General features: G+C 37.4%; 1 protein-coding gene across 4 annotated transcripts in view; it reads left to right on the top strand.

Annotated features, from left to right (window-relative positions):
• LOC136832815 (ubiquitin carboxyl-terminal hydrolase 24-like) overlaps window positions 1–23,298 on the top strand; it is a 374,979-nt gene that overhangs the window by 156,126 nt on the left and 195,555 nt on the right. For all 4 annotated transcript variants that reach the window (XM_067094450.1, XM_067094436.1, XM_067094461.1 and 1 more), the window contains exons 22-23: window positions 15,368–15,527; window positions 20,064–20,216. In XM_067094450.1, coding sequence (XP_066950551.1) covers window positions 15,368–15,527; window positions 20,064–20,216 — 313 coding nt within the window. The remainder of the gene's footprint in view (window positions 1–15,367; window positions 15,528–20,063; window positions 20,217–23,298) is intronic.

Genomic DNA, 23,298 nt, shown 5'->3' with positions numbered 1-23,298 from the left:
CTGAATCCATCAGCATCTATTGTTGGGTTCGAGTCCTTCTTGTTCCCCTCCCCCTTGGACTTTGTGTCGTTGATCCAGATCATTTGTTACTTTGTCCTATTAGGGAGCTGTGGTACTTTCCAAAAGGCTCAACATTCCTAACCTGGATGTCATTGACGTTTTCGCTAGTACTCATTCTCCCAAGGAAGAAGTGTCTAAGGACACACCTTTCTCCTGGCTTCGTGTAGCGATCAAAGGAGGTACTCGGCAGCTGGCAACAACGATACCAGTACTTTCCATCCGAGAGCTCACAAAGTCAATGGCTTGGTCCATCCCTCGCATTCTGGAAGTTTCTGTCGGTCTGGAAGCAAGACATGGTCTCATAGACCACACTCTTGTCTTCCTGTGGTCTTGCCCACAGACCCTTGGAACCTTTTTTCCTTGGCCCTATGGTGGCTGCTCAACAAGTTGTGCTGTCTTACCCAGCACCTTCAAGAGGACAAGTAGCATCTCGCTTAAGGTGTTGGTTCTGGAAGTGAGAAGGATACTGAGAATGACTGGCCTCTCTTCCACCTCCTTCCCCGTCCTCCTACTTCTCCTCCTTTGGGATGAGAATAGGACTTGAGCCAATAGTTGCTGGATCTGGCACTGATGCGGTAAGACTACACATCGCGCACCTGTTCTATTTGTTTTTAGAATCATAGAAGCAATTCCATTCCTTCCTCTAGCAAGGGGAGGAAGGAGAGACTGGCAATAAGGGAATCCTATCTCGACTTTTCCTTACTGCTTCCGACTCTAGAACCTTCCAGCCTATTTCGTAGGAGTTAGGTTTCCTCACTCATGCGAAAAGGTCCAGTATTTGACATTTGATCTTGCAGTTCCTACACTCTGATCAATATGTCAGAGGCACAGTACTCCTCCTTGCTCTTTTAACGAGGAGTAGCCCAGGTGTGCAGAACTCCATTCAGTTCAGGAGACTCACTAAGATTCCTCCCTCCAACCAGTGAGTCTTCCTGATGTAAAAGACCGACAGTTTGTATATTGTCGGAACAAATCACAATTTTTGAAAGTAAATTGTATTTTTCCTAACTATACAAACCTGAGGTCCTTTACATTACATATTATGCCCACCTTATGTCACCCCTCAATCTGAACCTGTACCGAAAGGCAAACTGGAATGTTTACATCCAGGCAGGCGGGTATTCCCGCTTACATGGCAGTAGTTACTGCCTAACCACCTTGCTCAAGAGTTTAACAGCCGTTTCCAGCCTACGCTAGAAAAATATAATTTACTTTCAAAAATTGTGATTTTACTGTACTGATTACAGTGCAGTACCGTACTGTAATATTAATGTAAATACAGCAAAATACATTAGCCATTATGTATTGTAAAGTGTATTTTTGTCTTCTGAAAAATGTTTGTCCCAAGCATCAACAGTGATAAAATATTCTCTTGTGTATGTACATGTTACAATGATTTACTAATTTTCAAATATTAATATTAATGTAAACACATTAATGTTATTTCACTTACAGAATCCATTTATATTGTATTATTATTTTGATCTGTTATCATGCTTACCCCATATGAAAAATGGGAAAAAGCACGTTAAACGAAGAAGAAGAAGATCATCGTAATATGTATAGAAAAAAGATTGTCCCACATTTGTAATGTTTACTTTCTGAGAATCAGCTGATTGAGGCTCACTATGACTGAAAGAATTAGGAAAATATTTTTTTAATTGAGAGAGAGAGAGAGAGTGTGTGTCTCAGCACAGCAGCTGGTGACAAGCCTTGACTTGACAAGCTGGGGTGGAGAATAACAGTAACCTTGTGTTGCTCACATATGAAATATTTTTACGGTGATTAGAAGTGAAACATCAGCAGTGATAAAATATTCTCTTGTGTACTGTTATAATATGTGTGATAATCATAGAGTCAACTACTAAACTTTTAATGAAGCACGGTTCAGTAAATCAGAGAAATAAAAAATATGGCAACACGTACCTATGGTAAAAATTACAGATGCCAAGGCAGTCATGTTTTTTTTATACATATTACGATAATAATAGATCAGTATTATAGTTTATTCAGTAAGTGAAATAAAGTTTTATTGAAATTTTGCTGTTTTTGCAGTAAAAGATTTGTATACTGAGAGAGAGAGAGAGAGAGAGAGAGAGAGTGGTAAGCAGTTTTGTGATTTTGTGGGATATTAATTTACCATTTTATTGATATTTTGCTGTTTTCATTAATATTAATATTTGAAAATTAGTACATTATCATAAAAAATGTAGTTAGTCATGAAAATAAAATGAAAATACAGTAATTAGTGAATATTGCTCTATGAAAAAATTCATGAATCAGTGAATTTTCTGCGATATATTTGGAGATAAGCTCCACAGAAAAAACCAGCGATTAATTGAAGCAGCGATTGCTGATATGCGATGTAGCAGGGACCCCACTGTATATATATATTGGGAAGCTAGTAATAAATATTGTTTGACTATATTACATTGTTTTCAAAGAAAAATTTGCATAAAATAATTCTGTGATACTTATTTTGTTTGACTTCAAACCGTTCGTTATATTAGCCAATTTGTGGTTCTTTACACATCTCATAAACTCCAACCCTGAGTATAGAAAGGAAGATCGTCTGCTGACTGACTGGCAGTACCATGTATGCGTTCATATGGACCATAAGTTTCAGTTAGGTAGATGAGGTAGATGCCTCACTTCTCTCATCTGCTTTGCGTTTGGTGATTTTATTTTAAATTTTCTTCATTTCCCATGTATTCACATTACAGTAGTTTATTTTTTTATTCTCACTGCCTGTTGTATTATGATTTGTAAATGGCAGTTTTGTAGCCACTTTAATGTAATTGAGAGATCTTGAAATCTTTTTGCTTGTTTTATTATACTTTACAGGCAAGTAATGTTTCACTAGTAAATAGCACTTTGCTGCTTTTCTCTGCCTTGTTAGAGTAAATTGCCCTGGTCTAATGGTGTATATTTCATTACTTAGTGATGTATTTTAGCTAATTTCTTGATTTTAATGTTCATCTTGTGCCTTACTAACTAATGCTGGTGTTTTAATGTAAGTGAGAAACTTTATTAACACTGTCTGCTGTTAACCATCAGAATGTTTGTATGTATGTTTTTTTTTGGCACTGCTGTATTAATTTGTAGTGATTTTTAATTATTTTTATATCTATATTTTATTTTACATATTGATTTATATGTGCCTGTGTTGTGTTGCTAGTTTATTTGCAGTGCTTGGTTTAATGTCCGTGTTCTTGACTAAACAGGTATTAAATGAAGCAAGTAATTATTTACAGTTCTGCTACAGTAAGTTTTAGTTGTACAGAGGTGTTGGTCCATTATGATAAACTATTTATTTTTTAGCGAGTGTTTTAACAAGAAAGCCATATGCTAAAAGAATCCTCTTGGAGTTCAGAATTTTAATACATTTTTTTTTTTTTTTTCATGATTTGGTTGTTTCATTTTCTTACATTAGTTCTAATTTATAATAAGTAACATTTCATTTCACTTATTCTTCAGTTTACTTTGAGATCATTAACTTCATTTTCAGTCTGCATCATGACCATTTTTTCCCCCCAAGGAACTCTACAAGAGTACCACAGTTCATATACTGGGCCTTGCTTTACCCAAGAAGATTTCCAGTGAAGACTTCTCACTTTACCAAGAAGTCAGTGCCAGTCGTAGCATTGGAAGTGCCAGTGTCTCTGGCAGCAGAAACATCAGTTGTTGGTGTTTCAAGTTAGATTCTGTTCTTGTGTCAGTTTTCCAACTGGAGCATGCTTCTAGGGGTGTCCTATGAAGTTCACCACATGGTCACTAGATGACCATGGGTTGCATGATGATTGTGAGGTTGCACAGGTGTCCAGGGCAAGCAACCACACAGGCAGTGAATGACTGAGCAACATGATCATGGTTGATGGGAATGGGGATATGGCTGTTACAGGCCCATTGCTATTGAAGGAGAGTAGTAAACTCGGCCAGGGGATGTGCTTCTGCAGTTCTGTAACAGGATTAGCTGCTTTTCTTTATTATTAGACTTTAACATCTTTTGCCCATTCTTGGCCAATTCCAGACAGATTGAGCCTTTATCAGGTTGGCCAAAAAACTGTATTTCATGGGCAGGCTTGGTTGCAGATGACTCGTGGTGATCATCAAGACAGAACAGATTCTGATTTCCCATAGTTGGCTTGGGATCCCTTGAACTACAGTTATTGACCAGTTGAAGTTTCAAGTTCCTGTGGCCAACAGAAACATGGCCATGGTCCTTTGAGGTGTCAGTTACCATGAGTTTTTATTCACAGCTTAGTTGGCTATATTTACATGGATCTCAACTGTGGCATGGTCTCTGTCTCAATGGAAATATCCAACAATGTTTATGATTTTTAACATTGCTTACAGATTCAATGGTAGTACTAGGTTTGATGTTGGAGACGATGAGTTTGAGTTTTGAATGATTGCGCTGATGAACAGCAACCAATGATTTCTCATACAGTGATTTCATGTTAATCAGGAGCACCCAAAATCTTTTATATATTTATGACCAAACTAGGTATCAGCTGCACCTCAGATTTATCATCCACAGTTATTAAGAGATAACAAGACCAGTTTTCACATTATTGCTATTTGACATTTATTGGACATTTATCGAAGAGCTGCTACCAGATTGTATGCACAGTAGACACTCCATGGTTATATTGACAAGCCAAGTGGCACTTCAGGTTGACAAGCAGCAGATTTTATGCAGTGACCTTAGGCAGTTTTTCATGAGCAGGTGTCTTATCAATATTGACATTCTCTCCATTATTTGAGGTTGTGCTAAACAGGTTTTTTCTTGACTCTTGAGATTGTCCTAAGATTTTTAATTGTGCTTTAGGAGTGGTAGAATGGAGCCAGATGGTGGGAGTCTGCCAACTTTGTTGGAACTGTGTTATAACTATAACAGTATTTGAACCTAGGATATTGACTGATGCTACCCTCTTTCAGTTGTTACCTCTATCTTTGGCAACTCAGAGAAGGTATGGATGGTGGGTTTTTTCCAGCAGAATACATTCATGCCAGGTTGGACCTGGTGACAGGTTGGTCAGTGAATAGAATTAAGAAGGTTTTTGGATGCTAAAATATACAACAATCTTCCCCAAGCCTGGGAGTTAGGTTCCTTGTGCTCATTGGGTGAAACTTGCTTACCGTGAAGTTGCAAGTGCATTTCCATTGAGGTGCCATCGTTTGGCTAGTCCAGGACTGTCTTTTGTTTGTTGCCTCCCATTCACAAAGAGTAAATTGCAATCCTCAGAATAGATCACAAGATGAGGATTTTATTTCATCCCTGTATTTTACAGACATCTGAATACCCAGGGATCTCTCTTGGAATTGGCTAACTTGCTTATAGTGCACAGAATTTTCAGTCCCATTCACCAGGCCCATAGATTGCATCATCACTTTTGGTTGTAGATTCCTTGGATAAGATTCATCTGAAGTTAAGTTACCAGTACTTTATATCCTCTCTACAGGTTGCCCATGGAAACTCAACCAGATATTTGCTTCATCATCTCCTCAGGCTTCATGTTTGTATGATGAGATGTAGCATTTGGCAATATCACACAGTTTAACACTCATGCACTTCCTTCCTTTACTTTACTAAGGAGGTCTTGGTGTCTTATTTCTAATTTCCTAAGGAGATCTAGGTGTCTTATTTCTCATTTCAGAAATTCAGCATTAAAGGAAGATGGCACATACTGTACCCAGATTTTGCCTTTTTGGTCCTTTGACAATATAACACAGATAACCTAAGTCAGCATTGGGTTGACAGACCTTTGTTTAGTCATTCTTTCTTTCATGGTTGGCATATGATGTGTCCAATGCTATCAGGAATTATAATTCGGTGAGGTTTGGTGAATGTAGTTTTCTGCTATGTCCTTGTTGTCTTTCAACATCCCCGTGTTCTGCAATTATTGAGATAACTCCCCTAGATTTTGATTTTGGATCAAAGAGATGTACTGCTGTGTTTTTTCAAATGTACTGATGCATTAAGTTTTTATGTATATACATACAGTACTGTATAGAATTATTTTCTCACCAGCATACTGAGATTTCAAGTTTTCCCATGTGTAGTTTTTAGTAAACCCCCAAAATCAGAAAATAAATGAAATTTTTTTTGTGAAATTAACAAAATCATGGAAAATGTTCTATAGGTTCTTCTTTGGATAGGCTTTATAACATAAGACAACTCATAATACTCATAAATTACAATTTTGTATAAGTAACTTACCAAGTAATTACAGAGCTATAGTTTTAACCTCATGAGGCAGCCTTCTATTTAAAAACTGTGGTAGCACTTTGATAGTTAGTGTGGATGGCAAGCCCCGCCCACTTAGCGGGTATGTTGGAATGACATACCTGGTAGCGTCACTCTGTTTTGTCACAGCACACGGTTAACATCGTTGTGTCTGCTGCAGCCTTTTTTCACAGGTTTTCGGTTATTTCTCGCTGGATTTCGGTGAAGTATTGTCGCTTTGTTTGGCCTTCAAGTTTGCTTTTGAAAGCTTTTTGGAATTGGATATGTCTGATTCAAGTGCTTCTAGTGTTCGCTATTGTAGCGAAGTCTCTAGAACTAGATTGGCTAAGGTATGTTATGATTCGCAAAATATGTGCAGTAATTGTAGAGGGCAAGCACATTGCTCCCTATTTTTATGCGTTTCAGATTTCCACATTTCATTTTTTTGCTGATTTTTGTGGAACACATTTTTTTGCTGATTTTTGTGGAACACATAATTCTCTTGTCCACATGGGAAATTTCACTAATTTGCGGATATTTCTTTGGGCCGAATCTCTAAAATTATCACAAATTCAGTTTTTTTTGTAGAGCAATGGTGTGTATTCACTGATTACTGTATTTTCTCATTAAAATATATGTATACGGACAGAGAGAGAGAGAGAGAGAATGACGGCACAAGAATTTTTTTTATAAATTCTGGGAGATGGAAAGGACTAATCATGTTTGTATGATAAATAAATTATTTACCTAGTAATAAATACTAGTTTTCAAATAATGATAATAATAATAATAATAAAAATGTACTGTAATTAAAAAATGTATACATTTCTTTAGTAAATTATTTGAAATTTGTATGGTATAAATGATTTACCTAATAATAAGTACTATTTTTCAAATAATAATAGTAATACTGTATACAGTAATTAAAAAATTTTGCATTTTATAGTATATTATGTTAAATTTATATGATAAATAAATGAGTCACCTAATAATAAGTACTAATTTTCAAATATTAAAATAGGATTAATAATAATAATAATAATAATGATAATAATAATAATTATAATGATAATTAACCCTTAAACGCCGAGCCTCTATTTACAAAAGTGTCTATCGTATGCCGGCGGTGTTCGGGAGTTAGCGCCGAAGCGAAAAAAAAGTTTTTTTCAAAAAATCACAGCACGCTTAGTTTTTAAGATTAAGAGTTCATTCTAGGCTCCTTTTTTTGTCATTGCCTGAAGTTTAGTATGCAACCATCAGAAATGAAAAAAAATATCATTATCATATATAAATATTGGAATATATGGCAGCGTGAAAAAAAATTTTATATATAATTGTATACAAATCATGCTGTGAGCAAAACGGTTAAAGCTAATGAGTTATTTTTTCCGTTGTATTGTACACTAAATTGCGATGAATTTGGTATATAACAAATTGTAAAATGATCAAAGCAACACAGAGAAAATATCACAAAATGATGCATGAATTCGTAACGTGCGGATGCAAAAACAAGTTTTTTTCTTCTAAAATTCACCATAAATCAAAATATTGTGCTAGAGACTTCCTGTTTGTTGCAAAATGAAGGTAATTGATTGAATATTACTAAAATGTAAGTGTTTTAGCTTACCTTACAATTGCAGTTTTCGACCATTTCGGTCGCGTTAAAGTTGACCGAAGGTCGAATTTTTTCTATTTATTGTGATTTATATGAAATTATTTCAAAACTGATAAAAGCTACAACCATGAGTTATCTTTTGTTGTATGCTACATGATATTGCACACATTATCATGTATAACACTTTATGTAAGGCCTAATATAAAACGGTGCGAAAATTATGACAAGGTGACTAAAGAAATTCTGAGATTTTCAGCAGAGTTACCGCTGCGCGGACGTAAGGAAAAAGTTTTTTTCAAAAATTCACCATAAATCGAAATATTGTGCTAGAGACTTCCCGTTTGTTGCAAAATGAAGTTAACTGATTGAATGTTACTAGAATGTAAGAGTTTTAGCTTACAAATTAATTTTTCGACCATTTCGGTAGAGTCAAAGTTGACCAAAGGTTTAAATTTTGGCAGTTATCGTGATTTATATGAAAATATTTCAAAACTGATAAAAGCTACAACCATGAGTTATTTTTTGTTGTATTCTACATGAAATTGCGCACATTTTCATGTATAACACTTTATGTAACGCCTAATATAAAACGGTGCAAACATTACGACAAAGTGACGAAAGAATTTCTGAGATTTTTGGCAGAGTTACCATGCGGATGTAAGGAAAAAGTTTTTTTTAAAAATTCACTATAAATCGAAATATTGTGCTAGAGACTTCCCGTTTGTTGCAAAATGAAGGTAAATGATTGAATATTACTAGAATGTAAGAGTTCCGTTTGTTGCAAAATGAAGGCAAATGATTGAATATTACTAGAATGTAAGTTTTAGCTTACAATTGCTTTTTTCGACCATTTTGGTCGAGTCAAAGTTGACCAAAGGTTAAAATTCTTGGCACTTATCGTGATTTATATGAAAATATTTCAAAACTGATAAAAGCTACAACCATGGGTTGTTTTTTGTTGTATTTTTCACAAAATTGCGCACATTTTCATATATAAAACTTTATGTAACGGCTAATATAAAATGGTGCAAAAATTACGACAAAGTGATGAAAGAATTTCTGAGATTTTCGACCGAGTTACTGCGTGGACGTAAGAAGAAAGTTTTTTCAAAAATTCACCATAAATCGAAATATTGTGCTAGAGACTTCCAATTTGTTGCAAAATGAAGGTAAATGATTGAATATTACTAGAATGTAAGAATTTTAGCTTACAATTGCATTTTTTGACCATTTTGGTCAAGCCAAAGTTGACTGAAGGTTGAAATTTTGGCACTTATCGTGATTTATATGAAAATATTTCAAAACTTATAAAAGCTACAACCATGGGTGGTTTTTTGTTGTATTCTACATGAAATTGTACACATTTTCATATATAAAACTTTATGTAACGGCTAATATAAAACGGTGCAAAAATTACGACAAAGTGACGAAAGAATTTTTGAGATGCGTCGCTGATGCTCTGTAGTGTGAGAAGAAAGAAATTCGCGCATGCGTGGCTGGGTAACGCTTGTAAAGAAAACAACAGCGTGATCCATGAACTCTTAGCATCCCTCAAGGCGTGTGATTTACAATCTTTCGCAAACTAGGCCTATAACTATTTTTCCTCGAATATTTAAAAAAACTTTTTGCAGTCGATGTACCGTATATCCACTCGGTACCCGATAGACAATTTTAGTCGACATACGATACGTCCAGTCGGCGTTTAAGGGTTAATAATAATAATAATAATAATAATAATAATAATAATAATAATACTGTAATGTAAAAATTTATGCATTTCTATAGTAAATTGTATGAAATTTTAAACAAACAAATACATATTCCCAATCTTCCAAAGTTCTGACATGAGGGGGGGGAGGTTGGACCTGTCATATCCACGTTCAGATATTTGACATATATGACAGGTCCAACCTCTCCCCCCCCTCACTTTATAGCTTGGGAAAAGTTTGGGAATATGTACTTGTTTGTTTAAAATTTCACATAATTTGCTATAGGAATGCATAAATTTTTAAATTACAGTATATTATTATTATTATTATTATTATTATTATTATTATTATTATTATTATTATTATTATTATTATTATTATTATTAACGTTGCCCATTTGGTGGTTAAATAAAATAGCTACATATGATACTGAAAAATTTTTTTTTATCATAAATGTCTTTGTATGTAATCACAAAAATACTAACATCACGTAAATTAACAAACCTAGCATTCTGTTTGGAGGTATGTATGTGTCCGGTCGATCTAAACTACCCAGGTATTTTAGATGTGCTATATCCAGTAGTACTATCCTAAAATACGTACCTGTACAGTAAATATAGTTTCAAAATCATCTTACAACACAGGAAAATATATGTAAAATATACGCTCAGTGCATTACGTACAATATGAGCACAATGATGTGCAAATTTACGTAGGCCAAAGAAAACATTTGTCTAAATGATAGGGGATACGTAAGAGTAACAGTTGTAGGCTTGAACTTAATTTTTAAAAATGACTTTGAAATGGTATTAGGTTGTTTTTGGATGAGAGTCTGAGGTATATTTTTGTTTGAACTGTCAAGTTTGGCTATGAACTGTTAAAATAGGCAGTTATAAGTGCTTTAGGGGTGTATATAGCTTACTTAAGAGTAACAGGAGTAAGAGAGTACTGTAATATAAGGTTATTTTGGTGTTTTGGGATGATGATTTCTAGTGTATTTTTGTTTGAAATGATATTAAATTGTTTTAATATGATAATTTAAGGTATATTTTTGTTTGAACTATCAAATTAAGCAGTGAAATGTTAAAATAGGCAGTTATAAGCATTTTAGTTTAAGGGATACAAGATATTTGGCAGTTATAAGCATTTTTAGAGGGGATTTTTGTATTTCCTTGGATTTTGCATTTCTGCGGTAGGTTCTGGAACCTGTTCCCTTGTAAAAATGGGGGAGCACTGTATGTTCTAAGGAGAATATTTGTGATGAATGCAAAGATTGGGATGAGAGAAGGTGGAAGGCTCTTGAATCTCACATTAGTAAGCTTGAAAGGGATAGGGCAAGTGTAAGGCTTCTGTTAGCCTAGATTCTAACCCTAAGCCTAAGTCAGATCTTAGCCTTGCTATGCCTTCTTCCCCTGTTCCTGCCCTTTCTCGTATTGTCAGTCTCCCTCCTATCAATCCATTTACTCCCGTGCCCAGCTCCCATGCTTCTGATCCTGATGCCATTGCCAACCTTGAATCCAGGTTTGATAAGAAGTTAAACCTGGTAGTGCATACTGTGTCTGAGATAGGGGCATCCCTGAAAGTCCTAATGGACAAAATGTTTTATGATAAAGTGTCTAGTGAAGTGCAAGTGGGGGAGGTGGCTACCCATGCTGTCGGCCCTCTTAGACAAAGGTCACTGTCCTGCTTTCCTAAACCTGGGAGAAGACATACCAGAAGTCCTAGGGAGGCTGGTGGGGTTTGCCCATGTGTAGTTACCCCTCAGTCGGGCTTGTTGCATGAGCCCAGGTGTCGACAGATGGCTGCTGGAAAGGCCTGTCTCTGGATGTGCGTTAGTTGTCGTCAAGTTCAGATTCTGATTCTGATTACAGGTGCTTTCTTGATTCGTCCCGGCCATTGAATAGACACGCAGACGACGTCAGCCACTCTTCTCCGCTGCCTGTTAAGCGGTACAAGGAGGTGCTTCGCAGTCCACCACCTTCCTGCAGCTACGCTGTAGATCCCTCTGTCTTTGTCCCTGCACGACTTCCTTCTCACCCATGGGATTTGCCAGAAGTATTCTTTCCGGAATGCCCTCTGTTGAGCGCCCAAAGGACCACTTCAGGTGCCCATTGCCTAAGTGCCTGTCTCTTCCCGAGTGCCCAGAGGCCAAGCACTCGGCGCCAGTTCCTGAGTGCCCAGTGCCAGCTCCTGAGCTTCTGGCGCCAACCCTTCATCACCTGTCTACTTCTGAGTACAAAGTGCCCACCTTGGAACAAAATGAGCCTTCTTTGGCACCCATCAATCAACAGTTGTCTGAAATCATGAGCTTCCCCTAGAAAGCTCCTGCCTCCAACCCTGCTCATGACTTATCCTCGTTTCCGATCGCTTCTGAAGAAGGAGAAGAGTTCAATTATGACACTGCTCCTCCTTTGGCATATTCATATTCAGCTCACCTTCGCTACCTGTTGGCTAGTTTTCCATCTTTTTTCGCTCCAGCTGCCCCGTCTCACCTGCTTCTTCCTTCCTGATGAGGAGCCTTCCAGAAGATAGCTCCAGGCTTCCCAAGATGATCCTTTCCTCGTCCTCTAGAAAGGTGATCAAGGAAATCGAAGACTGGCTCTTTGTTAAGAGAGAGCAAGGTAAAGGTACTTACGCCCATCCTCCCTCTCGTCTAATTAAGAGGAGATACCTGTCATATGCCACCGGGGAAGCTCCCTCTTTGGGAGTCACTGCCTCCTCCCAAGGGGATTTCTCTGGCCTCGTCGACTCTTCCTGTCCCTCGGCCTTTGCTTTGACGAAGTTTATGTTCTCTTTGGCAGAGCTAAACCACCTAGTTAAGAGCCTTGTCAAGGTTTTCGAGGTTTTTAGCTTCCTCGACTGGACAGTAAGAGCTCTTGCCAAGAAGATCGAAGAACACAAGGACATGGCTCAGCACTTCGCGACGGATTTGTTTGGAGTTTTGTCGTGCTCTGACAGAGCCATCAGGGATGGCTCTTCAGAACTTGCGGTCCTTGTCTCTTTCGGGGTTCTGAAGAAAAGAGAACTTTCGTGTTTCTTCACCACCAGAGGAGTCACACAGCCACAAGGTCGGCGTTATTATATCCGCCTTTGGATTCGCTTCCCCTTTTCCATCTGTTGATTTTGGAAGAAATAGCTTCTGACCTTCAGAAGAAGTCAACTCAGGACCTCTTTAGCACAGTCTTCCAAGTTCCCCAAGGTTTCGTCATCGTTGTTTGTGCCAAAGACAGTCTCTCCGCTTCAACAACATCCCTTTCGTGGAAGCAACCCCAAGTTGCAACCCAGGCCTAGCGCCAATGTCTGGTTCTCAGCATGAGCCATCAAGGGAAGGAACTCTTCCAAGGCCTTGACTAAGAAATGAACAAGAAGTCCTTCATGCCCCAGTAGGAGCCAGACTTCTCCATTTTTGGGAGAAGTGGAGTCACAGAGGGGCAGACTGGTGGATCATCAAGATTCTGAAGGAGGGTTACTCCATCCCCTTCATGAAGAACCCTCCTTTGGTCACTTCTCCCATTGTCTTGACGGCGTACTCAAAAGGCTCAGAGAAACATTCGGCCCTTTTGAAGGAAATATCCTCTCTCCATCTAAAGAGAGTCATAGAAGAAGTTGAGGACACCTGCACAGAGGGCTTCTACAGTCGTCTGTTTATAGTCCCCAAAGTGTCAGGGGGTTGGAGACAAGCCCTCAATGTAAGCGCCCTCAATCTCTTCATAACGGAGATGAAGTCAGCCATATCATCCATTCACCCGGGCGATTGGATGATAATGCTGGATATGCAAGACACACACTTCCATACCCCCATCCATCTGGACTTCAGGAAGTATCTCAGGTTCATCTTCCAGGGCAAAGTATTTCAGTTTTGGGCTCTCTGCTTTGGGCTTTCCACGGCACCTCAAGTGTTTATTTGAGTCCTCACCCCTCTCGCAAGATGGCTTCATCTGATTGGCATCAACATCAGATTCCTCTGTCTCCTTGCATTGTTAAAGGATGTTAAGTTTTGTGAAGCCTGAGGTTACTGTGTACCTGAAGTACCCACCAGTTGTTTTTAATGGATGGGTGATGTTTTTTTTTTTATAGTGTGTGGGTAACAGAATTTCTGGTTGTATTCATTGTACTGTGCCCAGGGCAAGGGCACTTGTTTTATTTTGTAATGCCTTGTCAGCCCTCAGAGCACTCCTTGGTTGCAAGGCTCCCCATTGGAGTAGAGAAGACCCTCGGCTTTACTGCCACGTCACTACAAGTTGAGATGAGCACCAACCAGAGGCAGTATCTTCCTGCTGCCGCTGTCTCACCACACCAGATAAAGTTACAACAAGCATTCTACCAATGCTAGCTACCTTTCTATTTAAAATTCATCTCCTTTACTGAGTGTTTTTGAGTAGAACGTGTCCATGCATCCCACCTCCTGTCAATGTGGGATTCAGCTATGTAGTTACTTGGTAAGTTACTTATATAAAAATTACATTTTGATGATAAAATAAAGTTTTATATATACTTTCCAAGTAACTACATGATCAGAGCCCTCCTGCCTCCTCTCTCATGGACATAGGGCACAAATAAATTGAGCTCTCCAGCACTGTTGTACCTATTCTTCTCCAAAAGTGGGCGGGGTGTAGTTACCTACCCCAAAACAATAGAGCGTTATTGCGAATTTCAAATTTTTAACTGCTGCGATAGTTAGAAACTAATAGCTATGTAGTTAGTTGGTAAGTATATATAAAACTTTATTTTATCATAAAAATATTTTTTATTGCATTTCATCACTGTCACCTATTCTCCAACATTTTAGCGTGACACTTAGTTTCACCAGGAACATTCTTTGGGCCCATGAAACAAATGTTAAAGGCACAAATTCAACAGAAACAAGATGCTACAAATAACATGAAAGCCATGTGACTGACCACTGGAACCATTACAGCCTAATGTGTTGTACTTTGACAGTATATTTATCATTATTAAGCTATTAAATGGTTTTATTCTGTAAATTACATTACTGTATATTTAATGTATTGCAATGTATTTTTATGTGATTTTGGACTTTTTTTCTATTGATTTTTGTATTTTGGGACTTTTTAATATTTGTGCTGACAGACATGAAGTTGCAAAACCCGATGTATATCAATTTACATTTTTCCCTATTTTTTTTGCACAAAATTTACCTTAAAGTCAAGAGTACCAAAAACAAACATAACAGGAGATATTTCTGTATATATTTTTTCATATCACAAAAATGTGAATAAATTTGACCAGTGGAAAAAGGACAGACATATCTGGTACTTTCAGGAATTTTATATAAAAAATAATTACTATATGGTAAAGAATCTCAATGTGCAAGAATTAGAATATGAAAATCATGCTGGTGCATCCCCTTCTTGTAAATCAAAGAATCCATATATTTGAAAAAACAATGAAAAGAAATAAAAATTGATCATGTACAGTTTATGATCCTGCCTCTCAACATTGCATATTTCTTGCATTTATAATCTACCACAAGAGGAGTGAGGTGCTTATCTAACTGGACCCAGTGGACAAGCTTGCATGTGCAGTGTTGCCAGTCAGCCAGCAGATTATTTTTTTCATCCTTATGTTTAGGAATGGAATGCCTAGGATTTATGAAACCCAGAGATTCGCCTGTGTAAATGAAAGGATTGTATTTTAAAAATGTTGTTTTTTTGAATTATTCTTGATTGTGTATTTTGTGGATAATAAAATTTAATTGCAATATCTTAAATGAAATATATTCTTAACTCTTAGGAGCTGAGTTCTGAGGAATGGTGTGAGCTAGTGTCAAGCCTAATGAGAGTGTCATGGGCTGGCGCTGCTGGGAAACTGTACCTATCTTCCGCTGTTCTCACTGTCCGTGACCCTGCACTTTCTCCCCCTGATAGTAAATCATCAAGGCAGAGTAGCACAGGTTTGTTGTTCTTGTCATATATTTAGTTTGCAAATTAAGGACCCTTAAAATTTATATTGTACCATAATTTTATCAGTTATCAGATAATCCATAGTATTGTATTATTCATAGAAATGGTGTACAATGTGAAAAATTATATAGAGAACGGAATGGAACTTTGTGTGATAAACAAGTCTACAGATTAGACTCTTATTGGTGCTTTAGAAAACTGGTTAGACCCTAGTGCCACCAAACATCTTGTGACAATCCCAACAAGTGTGTGCCGTTTACCCAAACAAGAACTGATAACTGTAACACTGACTGAAATGCATATTTCACATCACCAAGGGCAATTATGTCAAGATGTACAAAGGACAGTTGAAGAAAAAGAGAGCTTTCAAGATCTGGCAGGGGGTAAGCAGAAAGGAGAATTACGATGCATACAGGGAGAAGAGAAGGGAAGCTAAAAGGAAGGTGGCAAGGGCAAAGAGAAGGAGTCAGTAGAAGTGTAAACAGAATTGGAACACACCATAGGAAATAGCAAAAGTATTGAGGCTAGGGCAGTGGGTCAGGAAAGATGGACAAAATATAAAAGGAGCAAAATATATAAAAGATGCAAATAGAGAACTTTATATTGAAAGAAAGCTCCAGTATATTTGAGGCTGTATTTTATAAATACAGAAGGTCTTGGTTTACATCCGAGATCCATTCCTACATCCGCAACGTAACCATATTTTGTCTGTAAGTCAGAACTTAAGCATACGTAGTGAAGTGAATCAGTAAAAATGAAAAAAATAAAAATTCCTGAGCACGTACTGTACATACAAGGTAAATAATATCCTTACATTTACTTCTGTGGTAAATTACAGTACTGTACAGTCAGTAAAAAGAAACAGTTCTTTACCTTTACTCATGTGGTTGACTTGCATACTGGGTGTTGCAAAGGGGGTGAGAGAGAGAGAGAGAGAGAGAGGGAGAGAACTGAGGTGTTTACATCGAAGTCTAAGCAAAGTATAAATGGATTATGTAAGTGAAATAAGGTTTTGTTGCTATTTTGCTGTGTTTTTTCATTAAAGGATATTTATACTGAGAGAGAGGGAGAGAGAGAGAACTGAGGTATTTACATCGAAGTCTAAGCACAGTATAAATGGATTCTGTAAGTGAAATAACATTTTATTGATATAATTTGCTGTTTTTTTCCATTAAGGAAAATGATACTGAAAGAGAGAGAGAGAGAACTGAGGTACAGCATTTACATTGAAGTCTAAGCACAGTAACTAGCTGGGGACAAGACTTGACAGGTGCGGTTAAACTGTAGCGGGGGAGGAGAGTAAGACTTGGTTGTGTGTTTCCTATGTATGAAATTCAGATTGTAAATATTTTTACAGTGATTAGAGGTGAAACATCAAGTGATAAAATATTCTCTTGTGTACTGTTTTACAGTGGAGCCCCTCTAGATTGTGGATGAGCAATCATGTCTTCAGTTAATCTTGGGTTTTTCTGTGGAACTGATCTCCAAATATATCGAGGAAAGTTCACTAATTCACAAATTTTTTTCGCAGAGCAGTATTCACTAATTGCTGTATTTTCATTTTATTTTCATGACTAAATACATTTTTGGGATAAAAAATTTTTTATGAATTTTCAAATAGTAATATTAATGTAAACACAGCAAAATATCAATAAAATGCTAAATTAAAATCCCGTAAAATCATAAAACAGCTTACCAGTGTACATAAATACCTCCTCTCTCTCTCTCTCTCTCTCTCTCTCTCTCTCTCTCTCTCTCTCTCTCTCTCTCTCTCTCTCTCTCTCTCTCTCTCTCTCTCTCTCAGTATACAATCCTTTAATGAAAAAACAGCAAAATATCAATGAAAAGTTATTTCACTTACAGGTTCCATTTATATTGTATTATATTGCTCTATTATCATCGTAATATGTACAGTATAAAAAAAATTATCGTCCTGACACTTGTAATTGTTTTTACTGTAGGTATATACATGTTGGGATATGTTTCTCTTTCTCTGATTTACTGAGCCATACTTCATTACAAGCTTAATTGACTCTGTGATTATCACACATATAATAACAGTACACGAAAGAATATTTTATCACTGTTAATGTTTCATCTCTAATCACCATAAAAATATTTAAGATCCGAATTTCATACGTAAGCAGCACAAGGTTTTACTCTCCTCCCCAGCCTGTCAAGTCAAGTCTCGACCCCAGCTACTGTGCTGAGACTTCGGTTGTAAACACCATTTCTCTCTCTCTCTCTCTCTCTCTCTCTCTCTCTCTCTCTCTCTCTCTCTCTCTCTCTCTCTCTCTCTCTCTCTCTCTTTTTTATTATACATACTATGATCTCTCTCTCTCTCTCTCTCTTTTATTATCTCTCTCTCATTTTTTTATTATACATACTATGATGATAACAGATCAACATACACTAATACATTGTAAATGGATTCTTTAGGTGAAATAACATTTTATCGATATTTTGCTGTGTTTATATTAATATTAATATTTGAAAATTAGTAAATCATTGTAACATGTACATACACAAGAGAATATTTTATCACTGTTAATTGCATTTATAATTTGGTATTTTTTTTTTCAATATATATTTAGATATTTAAGTACTGTACAGTATTTAACTCCTCTACTCGTGAATTCCCAATATTTCCTCTGTCTGAAAAAAGAAAACCAGAAAGCTCCAATACTGTATGAGAGAAAGTGGCTGTGCTTGAATGTATGGGGGACTTGAGTTTAGTTTTCACACATAGCTGTAAGCCATATATTTTTAAGGGTAATGTTGATGTTGTAAGATGACTTTGAAATTATATTAAAGGGTTTTAGGAAGATAGTTTAAGGTATATTTGGTGTGTGAACTATTGAAATAGGCAGTTGTAAGCATTTTTAGAGAGAGATACCAACTTGACGCAGATTTTTGCTTAACTTGGGTGGTTGTGGTCCCTAACCCCCCGTGATTACTGGAGACATATTATAATGTGTGATAATCATAGTCAACTAATCTTGTAATGAAGTACGGTACAGTAAATCAGACAAAGCAAAAAATTTTGCAACACATACCTACTTATGCACACACTCACTGATCTCGTAGTGAACTTTCTGGGTTTGTTTCATTTTGTGTTTGTATGTTTATGGTACAGTAATTGATATTTTGTTAAAGGATATGTACAATACAGTACTGATATACGGTAGAGAGAGAGAGAGAGAGAGAGAGAGAGAACTGAGATTCTGTTGTCGGAGAACTTGCTACCGGGGGTTTTGTGTTGCCTAAATATGAAATTCTGATTTTAAATATTTTTAAGGTGATTGGATCAGTATAATAATACAGTATAAATGGATTCTTTAAGTGAAATAACATTTTAGTGATATTTTTAAATGTTTTTTCATTAAAGGATATGTATACTGAGAGAGAGAGCAAGAATTTTTTAATAAATTTATGAGAGACTGTGAAGACGTAACCACGAAACGACGATTGAAGAAAAGGAATATGAACAGGAGAATGTTGGCATGATGGGTTTAACAAGCCCTGAAGAAGAAGGAAAAATGGAAAGAAAAACCATAGAAACATCTATTGAATTATCAAAATATAGTACATGTATTTAACTTTTCTGGGCTAAGTTTGTGTATTAATTGAGATTTATATTTTATGCCATTTTGGGAGATTTTGATAAAGTATAAAAGGAAAGAAAGAGTAAACATTCACCCAGATTTTATGTTCTTTATGCAGTAATTGTATCATCTTGAATAGAGAGTTTTTGTGTCCTGTTGCTCATTTGCAAATTCATATTTGGGTATGGAGTGTATAACAGCATTTTCTGCCTTTTGTCAAGTAATTTTAAAGGGATTTGTTAAAAATTTTAGAATATTTTACTATTGGGCAGAATTCAAGTTCTGTATATCTTATGGTGCAAAAGGTTTTCTGTGTTTGAGTGCAATTTTCTTGTATAGCACTTTCTTGCAAATGCTTAATAAGTAGTATATAGCATATTGATTATACATGTTTTTTCTGGTCCCAGTGTAAGAGATTTGTCAGTATAATGAGACAGTTGTCGTGCTTTACTTGGGAAAATGACCCAAGGAGTATAGCATTTGTTTTTCCTTTAAATTTTTCGGATTACTTATTTCCTGGATATTTGGTAAATGAGCTGGACAAGTTTCTCTAATATTAATCTGGCTTGTTGAGATATTGCTGTATACATAAATAAGTAGCACCATGGAATAAGTTATTTAGATGAAGTAAGGAACAGGAGTATGACATTTAGTGAAGGCATTATAGCTTCATGCAAACTAGAGAATTGTAGCATCCACAACATTATCAAGAAAGGTTTATACTTGTACTGCAAGGACAAAAGACATTTGTTTGTATAACTTGAGGTACCTCAGATCTTACATCATTATGTAGTCAGAAAGATCTTAAGAATCCTTTATTTTTTCTATAACTGTAGTCTGTTCAGATACTACACTGTATTGGAGTTCTGCAGTCTGAATGCAGGTGATATTGTTTCAGTTGTTTTTTATTACTACTTGCAGGAAGTACCCACAGCTCAAGCAGTGACAGTGAAGGTGTCCTCCAAGGTGGAGTGTGTGTGCAGCAGGCTACTATACCTCCCATTGACTCTCTAATTGCCTCACAGGCACTTTATATGCTAATAGCATGCCTGAGATTCCGTCCACAACTTCTAGGTAACCTGTCTTTATAATTGTGTTGTTAAGGATGTGTGTCTGTTTATAGTAGGATTCAGATTTTGCCCAATTTAAATGTAATATCATCTGCTGCTGGCTATTAATACTTTAGTATATTATTTCTGAGTTACTGTGCCTAAAGTAAATCATGCTCAACACAATTTTTATTTTTGTTAATAAAAAGCTATGTTACAGAGGCACTCTACTTAGAGTTTCTTTGATTCCATCCTAACTGTATAGCAAAGTACAGTTTGTATTATAATTGTATAGCACTCATGTATTTCCTATGGTGATAGCTTTCATATGACCCCATGGCTTATCATTCATATATATGTCAATACAATAAGCAATGCTTCTTTTTTTTTTTTTGTCTCAGACTCCAAGTATAACATTAATGAATTAAGGGGTGACTTTCTTGCTGAATAAGTAATTTTGAATGTTTTATGTCCATTGCAGTGCTTCATAAGATTAGTATTATCATTTAATTTTCTGGAGAAATAGAGTGAGAAATGCAGGTAGGTGTTATTTTAGTGTTTTAGATTAAAATGTAACAAAAAGTCCAGTTTTGCGTGTTTTGGTTATGTAATGATGAGACAGTACTATATTCCAAACACGCTTAACCTAACATGCTTTTGCATTTACAGTGACCCCTCACTACTTCACGATTCGATTATCACGAATTCACGACTTGGTGGAGTTTTTAATACATATTAATGGAAAATATATCGCAGATTTTTTGGAAAATTCTAGAATGATCGCGGTATATGAACACCCAAAATTTCTTATTAAATCCATTAAAATATTAATAATAAATAGTATTTCCTAGTCTTACGAACAACAAAACAAGCGTAAAATAGCAAAAAAAACATGTTTGCACCTGTAACTCCTATGACAAAGAAAAAGAACCATCTGGGAAGTGATGCCTATACAGTACCGCATGTTCCATTATTGGGAAAACACAAAGCGTACCATCTCGGTGACTAAGTGCGTTGTAACACGGGTTGTGATTGGTGCATGGGAGGGAGACGACAAATCACAGCTTCCCGATTTCTAATCGGGCCTGTGATTGGTGCTTAGACTGATACTCAGAACCCGCAGCATCTCCCCTTGTCTCTCACTCGCGGCCACTTCGCTTCAAGCTTTCTCATCGAACGGTTTACTTTACGCTGTGCTGTGTGATTTTTTTTGTGGTTTTTGTTGAACTTCGCTTCAATTTTCACCCCCTGCAATGGCTCCCAAGCGTGCTGCAGGAACTGGCTCTTTTTTGCGAGGCTGCAAAAACATTGTGATTGGCAGTTGCTGCCGCTGCTTCTTTTTCCAGTCGAAGAGCATCTTGTAGGGGGCCATGACGTCATCGACCATGTTGCAGAATTGAACCGATCGAACCAAATCGTTGTCCCATTTCTGCGACTGCTCTTGCAGTTCCTTAGCCAGGTTGCAGAGCCAGGTGAGCCATTCCAAAGTCAAGCCAGTTTGGGAGACAACTTCTGTTTCTTGCTGCGCTGCTTCTTCTTCTTCGCTCGCTGACTTCGTTAACTCTTCGAGGTCTTCGTCAGTTAGCGGCTGGGAGTGGCAGTCTAGAAGTTCGTTGACGTCGCCCGTGGTCATGTCTGCAAAGCCCTCACCTCCAAGGATTGCAGCTAATTCCACAGTTTTCTGTACTGCCAAGTGTTAGATTTCGGCAGGGGTAAATCCTTTGTCGTTGTAAACAACCTCGGGCCACAACTTCTTCCAGCTGGCGTTAATGATGGCAGGCTTCATTTCTTCCAATGCCTTGTGGATATTTTGGAGGCATGCAGCAATTGTGTACTGCTGCCAGTATGCCTTCAAGTTGAAATTGTTGTCTTCTTGGGTGGCATCCACAGAAGCAACCAGGTTCGCTAGGGCATTCCTCGTGTATAGGGCCTTGAAAGCCCTGATAACCCCCTGGTCCATTGGCTGAATAAGTGACGTCGTGTTGGGTGGTAGGAACTCAACCTGAACCCCCGAATAGGACAGATCAGTAGCATGGCCACGAGCATTATCCATAATGAGAAGGACTGAATGGCATGCCCTTTTCTGCTAGATACACCTTCACTTGCGGGATAAAACACTGGTGGAACCAGTCGGAGGTCAGCATCTTCGTTATCCAGGCCTTTGGATTGTGCATCCAATGTACGGGTAGCAGATTCTTGTTTTTGTTTTTTAAAGCCCTTGGGTTTTTAGACTTGTAAATAAGTCCTGGCTTTAGTAAAAATCCCACAGCATTGCCACACATCACGAGGGTCACATGATCCTTGTATGCTTTAAAGCCAGAGGCTTTTGCTTCCTCTTTGAACAGGAAATTTCGCAAGGGCATTCTTTTCCACAACAAGCCCGTCTCGTCCATATTAAAAACTTGTTCGGGCTGATATCCACCTTCAGAGATAATCTTCTTGAAGGTTTCATTGATGTATGTTTCAGCAGCGACCGTGTCAGCCGAAGCAGCCTCGCCATGCAAGGGAGCGTGTTTTAGACCGTAGCGTTTCTGAAACTGCAAACCACCCTTTGCTAGCAGAAAATTGCAGTTTCTTACGTGGTGAATGACTGGACGTCCCTGGTTACGGATCTTCTACGTCTTCTTCATCTTCTTCTGCTTCTTCGCGGTTGCCACTGTCGTCCTCTGATTCCTTGGCGGCGAAGGTCTCGTACAGGCTCCTAGCCTTTGTTTGGATAATGTTCGTATCCAAGGCTATGTTCTTCTTTCGGCAGTCAGCTATCCATACGGCCAAAGCAGCTTCCATACGGACAGTCCTTTTATTACGAGCCGTAACCACTCTCTTCGCCAACTTGTTAAAGGTGATGGCAGCTGTCTTCCTAATCTTCGCCTCGTTCTTGTAGATGTAGTGAATGGTGGATTCGTTCATGCCAAAATGGCAGGCTACAGCCGCGAACTTTCTCCCTTCCTTCAACATATCGAGCTGTGGTCCATCTGCTCTTGCTGTTTCCTGTGTTGTGCTCCTGTTAACTCGACGACAGTCTCTGGGCGGCTCTTCCTGGTCTTCTGCCGCAGCCGCCCTGATCATTCCTGTATTGCTGGTGAGTTTCATCTGATGTTCCTGGC

This window comes from Macrobrachium rosenbergii, chromosome 4 (assembly GCF_040412425.1).
Source record: "Macrobrachium rosenbergii isolate ZJJX-2024 chromosome 4, ASM4041242v1, whole genome shotgun sequence".
NCBI lineage: Eukaryota > Metazoa > Arthropoda > Malacostraca > Decapoda > Palaemonidae > Macrobrachium > Macrobrachium rosenbergii.
The sequence above is the reverse complement of the archived record's forward strand: the minus strand, read 5'-3'. Positions and strand labels throughout refer to the sequence as shown.